This window comes from Drosophila persimilis, unplaced genomic scaffold (genome assembly GCF_003286085.1).
Source record: "Drosophila persimilis strain 14011-0111.01,24,50 unplaced genomic scaffold, DperRS2 tig00000002-arrow-pilon, whole genome shotgun sequence".
Lineage (NCBI taxonomy): Eukaryota > Metazoa > Arthropoda > Insecta > Diptera > Drosophilidae > Drosophila > Drosophila persimilis.
The window spans coordinates 6,650,893-6,661,380 of NW_020825289.1; the positions used below are offsets into that span (position 1 = coordinate 6,650,893).

General features: G+C 48.6%; 2 protein-coding genes across 2 annotated transcripts; one reads left to right on the forward strand and one right to left on the reverse strand.

Moving 5' to 3' along the window:
* Nucleotides 1-3,574: 3,574 nt before the first annotated feature.
* LOC6589934 (serine protease grass) lies at nucleotides 3,575-4,464 on the reverse strand. The gene is made up of 4 exons (XM_026987077.1): nucleotides 4,285-4,464; nucleotides 3,972-4,200; nucleotides 3,671-3,910; nucleotides 3,575-3,594 (listed from the first exon to the last, which is right to left on the reverse strand). Exons 1-4 carry the CDS (start codon nucleotides 4,462-4,464, stop codon nucleotides 3,575-3,577), a joined length of 669 nt encoding a protein of 222 aa, XP_026842878.1.
* A 414-nt stretch (nucleotides 4,465-4,878) lies between these two features.
* On the forward strand, nucleotides 4,879-5,792 carry LOC6589935 (protein G12). The gene is made up of 2 exons (XM_002015927.2): nucleotides 4,879-5,610; nucleotides 5,674-5,792. Exons 1-2 carry the CDS (start codon nucleotides 5,077-5,079, stop codon nucleotides 5,785-5,787), a joined length of 648 nt encoding a protein of 215 aa, XP_002015963.1. The 5' UTR covers nucleotides 4,879-5,076; the 3' UTR covers nucleotides 5,788-5,792.
* The last annotated feature ends 4,696 nt before the right edge of the window (nucleotides 5,793-10,488 follow it).

The following is a 10,488-nucleotide window of genomic DNA, read 5'->3' on the forward strand; positions in this document are numbered from 1 at the left end:
TTGCTTGCAAATCGATGCTGGAGACAGAGACCAAAGCCTGGAGCCGATTTTCGGTGCAAGTTTGGGTGAAAATATCCCTTGTCATGCCCAAGACATGTATTTTGTTCAGGGAAGCAATTACTGCTATTTATTGTCGTTCATTTGTATTTTTTTAAATATTTTTTTTTACAGATTTAATTGGTTCATGGGCCTATTAGATCTGGCATGGGCCTATTCCCGGGTCCCTTTAATTCCATGGCCGCGCATTCCATAGTCCTCCCTATCGATGACACTTAGAGGCTTGCAATAGATTTCAATCGATAACCGATAACCGGCAACGATTGCATTGAAAATTGCTGGCAATTAAGGAATTTCCACAGGACACAAGTATGGCCGCACTTAAAACTTTGTGCCGTGATTAAATTTGCAATTATCGATTGCGGGGCAACAACAAGTGCACTTGCCACCATGTTGCATAATGAAAAAGTGAATTGCAGAGGGAATCTCGTGCAGGGGAGGAGGTGGGGTGGAGGAGTGGAGGAGCGGAGGAGTGTATAAAAATTGCAACCCAGCCGCAGACGAAACACGTAAAAGCAATAAAGCAATAAATTGCCCAATTTGAAGCACTATTGTAGCCAATAATTTGCACAGCCACTTGGCCACTTGGCCCCCGACTATGGGCCATGGCTGCATACAAGCCTGTTGGCCAGAATTCCATCCGCCAGCCTCCATCCGCCATCCGCCAACCGCCGCCCGCCACGCACCACACATATAATTTTCAACAAAAATATTCACATTTGTCAATGTCGCGTGATTGATGTGGTCGAACGCATTTCCGCCGTGCAGACAGGAGTCCCAGTGAGAGAGAGAGAGAGACGCGTAAAAAACAGCCAACACACAGATACAGATACAACACACATACACGGGCACAAGCGTGCAATAAGTAGGCGCCACACAACGTTTTTTGTGCGAAGGATGCCTGTATGCCCCAGAAGGATGTCGATGGGGTTCTGGTGTCCTGGCGACATTACGCGATTTTACGCATGATTTCAAATTAATGACAGCGACGCCTGGCAGCCACCACACCCCACCCCCCCTCCCCCTTCCAACCACACACCTTTAAGAGCAACCTTTAAAAATGCCCGCGCTTTTGCAGGATGTTTAATTTCCTAAATGCATAAATCTCTGCTAATACGCAACGAAACCTCGAAACAACAACAATAGCAGCGGAAAGCCTAAATCTAAGCGCTAGCCAACAGTTTTTCGATACCCTGGACCAGAGAGAAGACCCGGGCTTGTCTCCCTCTGCCATCTATAGAAAGCCTCGATCCAGCCCTTAGAATCCCCTGGAATATCACCATCCAAGCAACTGCGCGCTCCTCTAGGGTATGCAACATTTCGGTCAGAGCTCTGGTGTGCCTTCCACATCCGAAAATCATAAACAAACTTCAAACGACATTGTCCGTGCGGATGGGGGGGGCACAATGGGGCCAAAAAGGTAGGCAAAAAATGGTATTTGCAGCTTATTACGCACGGCTACCAATGGTCCTGGCAATGGGCCTGGAAATGTCCCGGGTAACCGCAGCAATTCAGCATCATATGTGGCCGGGCCGTCGTGCGGCAGCTCCTGGACCAAATGGCCTGTGTGGGCGGCCTATCTTTGGGCGCACACACACACACACAGCCACCCACAGACATCTAACGCTTTCGTTTCCATTTCCGTCTCGAAGGGCCGTTTCGTGGGGAAGGAGTGAAAGATCTAGCCCCGGAACATTGCCGATTGTACAGGCAAATATATAGCCGTCTTTCCAGAGGATTTTGTTAACATAAGCATTTATAGAAATAGAAAATGGAGTGGGAATTTCCCTTCTATCCACGATCCACGCCCTAGCAAGGGCTTGCCCCATGGCTAACAATCCCAAGCTGAAGGTCGTAGTGCACTCTAGGGGTACCATCCCCAGACTGGCCTTCACACGCGATCTTCTGCACAGATCACAGCCTCAAAGGCAAAGTCTGTCAGGCAGGTGTAGGTAAGTCCAGGCCCCATCCTGCCTCTGAAAACTGTTCAATGCCGCACACAGAACGGTGTAGTCTGGCCTGCCATAAAGATGGGTTATAGGACAGAGATTGTCATTTGTTGTACCACATTTAGGGCTCGCGCACACTGTAGCTGAAAGCGGAGCTGAAAGCGGAGCTGAAATCAAAGCTGAAAGCTCAGCTGATCTGAGAGCTTTTCTCAGGCAGAATCAGCTTGCAGGTGCGTACATTGTCGGCTGATCTGATTGCTGAAAGCTGAAAGCCCCTGCCTCCCTTTGCCCATCTACTTAAGTGGCATCAATAGATATCATTATAATTATTATTATTATATTGTTAATGAATTATTACTTCACAGCACGTACAGTAGCCAGACGGAAGTTCTCTTGGTTTTATTTTTAAATTACGTGTATTTTAACCATATTTCCGTTGAGTTTTTATTCGTATTACTTTTATTTTACGAATTATTATTACATTTTTACATTACATTGGTAATGGTAAATAATAAAACTTTTTTGCCCAATTTATCGCCTTCCAGAAATTATAGAAATAAAACTATTGTTCAAATATTTTTAATAGTCCCGCTTACCCCAGCGCTGGGTTAACCGTAATTTCGCTTAAAAATGTTTTGCAGCCCATTTTCGATCACTTATGAACCAATACACTTGAACAAAATCAGCAATCAGCTTGCTGAAAAAACAAACATGCTTGATCGATCAAACTAAGCTGAGCTGATTTCAGCGAGCTTTTTCAGCTTTCAGCTCAGCTCAGTCTGCAATGTGCGCACTTGCACCGGTGCAGTGTGTTTGTTTTTTTAGAGCTGAAAAATAAGCTATCAGCTCCGCTTTCAGCTCCGCTTTCAGCTCCGCTTTCAGCTACAGTGTGCGCGAGCCCTTACTCCGGATCTTAAGAAAACCCGACGAAATGGTCTTCAAATGGCCGGCAGTGCCCTGGTTTTCTGTGTCCTGGCATCTTATGCGCCCTGTCTCGCCTTTCTGTAGGCAGAATAAATGCGATACAAGCATATGTTATCTCTGTGTGAGTCCAATATTTAGTAAATGAATGAAACAATCAATGAAATGGCATTAGAAACTCAAGCGATAGGCGATGAGTGATCTCCGTCGCCTATAAATCTCTCATTTCTTTGCAGATATGCCAGCCATCCCACCCACAGTCCGAAGGTCAATGTGCAGCGAGTTTCTAGAAGTTGGAACCTTCCCTGCGAACCAATGAGGGGGCATGCTCCGGGCTTCATCGCGCGGCTATCGAAAGGAGACTCCAGCAATCTGCTTTTAAATGAACGATGATGAGGTCAAGAGGTCACTCTCTTGGAATTAGCTCTTATGCTATGCTCCATTTTCAGATTAATTTCTGTTTTGTGGCTGAAAACCCCAAAGCTAATGCTGCCCAGACGTTTGGGTAAAGAGTAAGCTCTTGTTTAAGGGATTTATTTTGCTCATTTGCTCATTACTTGTATATTTCTATGGATTTCTTTAGGACTGGGTCGCCTGCAGAACCCTTTGTATCAACGGCGTGTAGGCCAGGACATTCGTGAAGACACTCACGCCATTGCAGGGCTTCCTGCCGAAGCTCACGATCCCGAATTGAATGTAACGGGGCTGCCCATCGTACAGCACGGTGGCGCCCAGCGGGCCACCAGAGTCCCCGACGCAGGCATGTCTTCGGAAATCCCCGGCACAGATGTGCGTGTGATCGATGCGGTAGCCGTGCCGGGCGCAGGTGTATCGATCGATTTGGGTCAAGTTTACGGTCTGCAGCACGGAGGCCCGCTGTCCGCCCCACATCAGGCCCCATCCGGTGAGAGTGTACTCCCGAAGGCTGTCTATCCGTTGCTGCACTGTCGTGTCCAGCAGAATGCAGATGGGTCGGATGTTGGCTGAACAAAGAGAGAGGGGTTTCGGTATAGGGAACCAACTAGAGTTAAGGGGGACTCCCACCTGTGTAGGCCACACTCTGTTGCATTTTCAGGAGAGCAATATCGTAGTATTCCACCGACGTATAAAAGGCATGCCTGTAGACGTTTACGACGGCGTGATCCGTGGGCGGTGGGGCACACTCTCCCTGCCTGCAATCCTCCACCGTCCTGGTATCGTACTCCCCCAACCGCACGCCTCTGCAGGCGACAGAATGTTCAGAATGTATCTTGGCAGTGTCTCTGGGGAATACCTACATGGGTACAACCGAGTCCGGTTGAATGCAGTGCGCGGCGGTGAGCACGAAGCGGTGATTGATGAGCGATCCGCCGCATACGAATTGTCCATTTGCGTACAGGTGCGCCATCCACGGAGTGGTTCCCAGTGCTGCATCCTCGCCGCCGGCCACCATGGCCTGCATAACGCTCGCGACACCGCAGTCCTCTTCGAGGAGCTGTCCGTAGACGCTGCCACATCCTCCAAGGAGCAGCCAAGCCACCAGCGATACCAGAGCCATCATCGCCGCGTTCTTCAGCCTCGAAGCAAACAAAAGTTAATGCTGGATGCCTCCAGCCTCTGTTCTCCTCAATGGTTTTTTTTGCACCAGAGATTTGCTTATATTTGAACTGAAAAACCCGAGATTAAGTTTTAAGATGGGCCACGAAATTTAATCGAATGTTTTGTGGGTCAGGGGAGGTCACAGCCCCCAAGATAGGGGCCTGCCTCTTTGGGGGTGAGTCAGGCATTCTCTGGCGACTCGTAAATTACTTCAGACTCCATAAATCACGCAATAGAATTCTAATTTTTGGGGCCAGACACCAGAGCATGTGGGAGATGGAATCAATCATTGTTTTTAATGCACAAATGGGGAGCAATTACAGTCAGCTTTTGGGGCCAGACAAAAGAATGTATCACTTGATTTATACCCGTTGCCCCTTGCGGAATACTGGGAACAGCAGCTAGACTGTTCCCAACGCATTGGTGAAAGCAAAAGTAATAGTTTTCGATCATTCGGCCATCAATTAGCACCTGCCCTGCTTTCCGCCCGCACTGAAAGCCAGACGCGGCACTGTATAAAAGCCTCAGGCGGCCAGAGACGGCTTCAAAGTCAATCTTCAAGTACCCGACAATGGCTTGCCTTGGCCACGCTCCGATAGCTGTATTTTTGCTGGCTGTAGTCTTCAGTTGCGCCCCGACTTTGGCGGATTTACGCGGAGATCTGAGGGATTTCGTGGCGATTGCGCCGCGTCGACGCATCGGCTACATAGCCGCCAGATACTATATCTTCGATCCGAGATTCCGCCAGGCAGTGGGTTTTGTGCGCAGCGACGAGTTCCTGGAGACCTGGCAGTCGGTGCGTGCCGCGCCCGATGTGGCAGCCCTCATCGATTACCTCAACGAGTACGGATCGGGCTACGATGTGACCAGCCTCGTGGACAGCCTCCCCCAGCGACTGCGGGCCTATCAGCTGTCGCGCACTGTGCCCGTAGAGATGATGCTACACCGCGATCTTACCACATTCCTACGCGAAGCGGTCCAAACCCTGCCGCGGGCCAAGGTCTATGCCCTGATGTCGCAGAAGGTGCGGCAGGGCGGGGACTTTGCCAAGTTCTACAAGGCCCTGAGGGACAAGCAGTTCAAGATTCTGGTGGACAGAGCAAGGGTATGACTTCAGAAAGGTGTTTCCTTCGAAGACCAACGAAAGACTAAATTCTTTGCATTTCAGAATTCAGCGGACCTGCAAGCGCCACTGAAAAAACTGCACGAAAAGCACATCAATGTCGATGAGATACTTCAAATATTGTTCGAAATCATCAACTGGGGGCCGCAGAATCTATAGATCTAATCGAAATGTATTTTAATTATAGTTTTTCTTTGTAGTTTTGAGTGTTTTTCCACTGGGTATTGGATCCAGGAGGTATACGTCGAAGCTGGATGGTTGAGGATGGTCTGAAGGGCTGAAAGAGTGGACAGCCTTCTCAGAGTACTCCCCTAGTTTTCTTTCAACAGAAAAGAAGACAAGAACCTGGAAATACTCGGAGGAATACCCAGAAAAGAACAGTCAATGTTTTGGGATCAAAAGGTTATCGTTTTTCCAACTAAAAATACTTGATTTGTGGAATACTATTATCTTTCATGGAAGCGTGGCATTGCTCGAACCTTTGACCGAGTGGTCGAGAGATACTCTGGGATTTATCCGCCGCCCCACTTGCGTTGGATTCCCCCCTCCAAAGCCCTACCATCCTTAGGTTTTACCTATAGAGCGTGCCGTGCCGCTACAATGTGGAAAATCAGCAAGAGGGCAAATTCCTCTATGGCAACACGCACAATATGCACTCATTAGTGCGGCATGGAGTGGTGGTGCAGTGGCAAGTGTGCGGGGGGTGAAGACGCAAAATCCTCATTGATTTGGATCTCCCTCTGTCCCATTGAGGAGAAGATGGGCGAGGACTCTCCCTCTCTCTCGCTGTGGCGCCTGAAAAGTCACTCTGTCTCCGTGTTAAATGCCAGCCATGGAGGCGGCCACATGCGGCATGCAACATGAATGATTTTATTCAGTGCTCTGCAGTTCTGCATCTCTGGAGCTCTGCAGCTCTGGAGCTCTCTGTAGCATAATTTGTCGACATCGACATAGTTTTTATGGCTGGCAGTGGCGCTTGCCGCCGGTTTATTTGCCACAAAATGCGGCCATATAAGCGTTGCCAAGTTTATTTTGGAAAGAAGCAAATTGCTGTCACTGTCACTGTTGCTGAATGTGCAACAAAAGTAGTTGCACTTGCAACGCCCACATAGAGACGGAGTCAAGCCAAGCCGATCCGTGCCCCACCCACATCATTTTGGTGCAATTTTTTGGCTGGCGCTGATGCCGCAGAGGCAACGGCAGAGGCGGCGAATGGGAACACGTTGCCTCAGCTGGTGGCATGCAACTGTTTGCTGTTTCTCCATTTTGCTTGACATTAATTTTATGGCATGTTTTTGTTGCTGTTGTCGCTGCCGCTGGCGCTGCCGCGCGCTTAAATTGTCGCATTTGTCTTGCCGCTGACTGGGGCTCCTGCTGCTGCTGCTGCTGCTGCAGCGTGTGGCATAAAGTTTTGTGTAATCCTTTCAATTTGTTGCATACTTTTAGGCGGAAATTAAAATAACAAGCGCAACGTGGTGGCTGGCTTCCTTTCTGCTTTCTGCTTCGCCTGGTTTTAGTTTTTGGCTCCACGAAGTTGTGTCGTACACGTGTTCTACATCCATGCCACACACACACACACACACACACACACACACACACACAGAGCGTGTGGCAGTGCAACAGAGTTCATCAATTAGTAACTTAGACAATGTTGCTCAGGTTTCGTGTTTCGGGGTCTTTTCTTTAGATTTCAGATTTCTCCCACTCCTGCTCCCACGCCTGCTCCCACTCCTGCTCCTCCTTACGGCTGGTAAGGACTCATACTGCTGGCAATTTATGCTACGAATGGATTCTGTAATGAATTTTGCAAAATAGTTAAATTGAATTCCATGCTGCTGCCGGCTCCATGCACAACAGATGCCCTTGTTATTCCAACTCCATGCCCTTCCAGCTTTTCAGCCAACTCGTTTTCCATCTGCTGCTGCTGCTGCTGCTGTTGTTGTTGTCATTTGGCATCAAGTAAAAGTAAATAATTGCTGCTTAAAATGCTTGTCAGGAGACGATACCATGTTCGGGCACTCCCTCCTACCTTCTACCGTATTTTGTTTTCATGCTTGGCCCAGCACCGAGCCCTTTGGCCATTTCTTTGCTTTTTTAGTGGGCTGGGGGTGGCCTGAATTTTGAGTGGCAGCAGTACGAGTAGTCCATCCATTCTTTTTGGTACCCTGCATTCTTGTAGAAGGACAAGGGTAAGCACATTGATGTGGCCTTCCATCATCGCTGTTCCATGAAATTCCTACTCCAATTCTACCACTCCTAGAGATGCTGCCCAATCGCTGGGTATATCCATGTTGGATTGTCCCTTATAGGTGCCCTCTTTTGTCCTTTTTGCGGTTCTATTCGGTTGCAGACTCGTTACCGCCTTAACTGCAATATCGGTTACAGAACTCAGGGACCCAGAACTCTAGAGCTCTTCTCTATTTCAAAGTTGCTGCTGCTGCTGCTGCCTTTGGCTGTTTTCTTCACTCCTTCAGCCGGCACTCGTTTCCCCTCTCCCACTCCGTCTCTGGTACATTTAGCCTTTCGCTCCTCCTTCCCTTCTGCTGGTTATATTTCGACCAGATTGTCTGTATTTGCGGTTTGTGCGTACGTGACATGGATGCTCCTCTGCCGCCATAGATGGATGGATCGGCTCGCCAGCGTTTGGGAGTTCGGCAGGCGGACACGGGATGACTGCTTGCTTAACAATTAGTTTTAAAATGCCAGTTGCTGCTGCTGCTGCTCCTGCTGCAGGCCATATTCTGGTATCATTCAGAGATGCCTTGTAATCCGTACTTGCTTCTCGTACTCATTAGAGCGCTGCCATTCCTCTGGAAGGAGTCCAGGTCCAGGGACGGATGGCTACCAGATCTAAGGGGGGAAATAGAGTGAGTGAGAGGGAGGCAAAAATCAACAACAACAAACACAACAACAATCAATGTTGTCCCGTAATCAATTAACGATTTAACGTTCCGTTCGTCGTCTCTGGTCAATCTGTCTCTCTCCCTCTCCCTCTCCCCATCATCCTCTTTCTCTCTTTCTCTGTCTATCTCTGTGTGCCCTGTCAGCATTTGGCGCCACCTCCGCCATCAGAAGTTCTGTTTGTGTGTGTGTGTGTGTGTGTGTGTGCATGAACACGTCATTGGGGCAGCGTATTTTTTTGGGAAGGGGCAGGGTTGCAGTCATTTCCAGGGCTGGCTCTTCACTCATCGATTGCTCCATCATTTTATCAATCATTGCGAGTGTTGGTAAGCCTGTTTGGCTAAGGATAATCTCCAAATCGGCTCGATTTTTAATCGAATCTTTTGGCAACCCTGGCAGCCCTGTTTCTGGTGTACAAGTATTTTGTTGGGCGTGGGAGGGGGGCTAATGTGATTACTCCTGTCATTATTTCGTCGCCACAGCGCCACATCCAATGCCCCTCAATGCCCCCACAATGCTGCCATTAAATTGACCGCCGTCTCTCCCTCTCCCTCTCTCTCGCTCTCGTATGATGTGTGCGTGTGTGCGTGTCTGTGTGCATTTAACTGCACGTTTTCAAACTTTGACCCGCGCTTCATTCCGTTGGCCAGCCAAGGGTCGTATCCCTGCCCGGCTTTGGGGCTCTGTTGATTGGTTATTGACTTTTAACAGAAAAATTGATGTAATGCAATTAGTTTTACAGCTAAACCGTTTGCTGATTGTGCCAAATGGGCAAGCGGAACGGAACGTTGTGCTAAACGAGCTCTTTGTCGGCGTCCAACGAGGGGGAGCTGTTCGAGGCATGTGTGTTGGGGGCTGGGATACGATCTGAGGAAGGGGATCTGTTTGCATATCCAAGGGGGTTGATTCTGGATTCATTAAATGTGTATTTTGGGGCTTAATCAATAAGCACACCTTTGCTTTTGCCCCTACATCCAGTGTAAATGAAGCCCTTCCACAGATATCTCTGCTTATTTAGGCCCCTGCCTGGGGAGATCCCATATCTAATCGGGCCATCGAAAAGCCAATCGACAGCTACATAAATGCTGAAGCAACCTGCAAGGCATGTCCTGCCCGAAGGCTGGCCATCAATTACACGCATGTGCAACGAAATTGAACCATAACGGAGGAGCGGGTGGCAGCAGTATCGGAATACCTCGCCGCCGAATATGCGGCCAAATGAACTGAAACCGGAAGCCACCAAAGGGGGTGGCGCTGAACCGGGGGGTAGTGGAAATTTATTGCAGTTGTGCGAAACAAAGCGTACAATTTTTGCTGCTTAATTGAAAAATATAAATTGTTGCCACATGTACGAGTATGTCTGGTGTGTGTGTGTGTGTGTGTGTCTGTGTGTGTGGATCGGAAGTAAAGTCAAAAGCAGAACAAGAACATTAATAACACTGCCCCGAAAACGGAAATAATAAAAGCCATTTTAACGATGACGCCAAATATAAAATCAACAGAAATTGTAGTCGCACATAAAAATGGCTAAATATTGTGGCACCATTTGCGACTGCCAGTCATGACTGGCCGTTAAACGAGGCAATGGAGGCCAAGAGCAGTCGGTGATTGGCAAGGCTTTTCAGCCAGGGGTTTGGGTCCTTCAAAGGCTGGAAAGTAGTATTTTGAGAGTGTGTTCATGAAGAGCCGCTTGGTTATGCGATTCATATGCAGGCTACTTGTCGTAGCTCCCCCCTCTCCATTGGGCTCTGGAGAAAGTGAAAACCTTGAGGAATTCCACTCCCTGATCCTCTCATCATAGGCGCTGGTTATTCAGGCAGTAATTTAAAAGCGGAAAAACGACAATCAATGCGGGTCAATATTTGTCAACTGTAAACAGCAGAACAACATGGGGATGGTGGAGAGGAATACAGTCACTGCCAAAAGGCAATGGAAGACACAACACACACACACCCACAG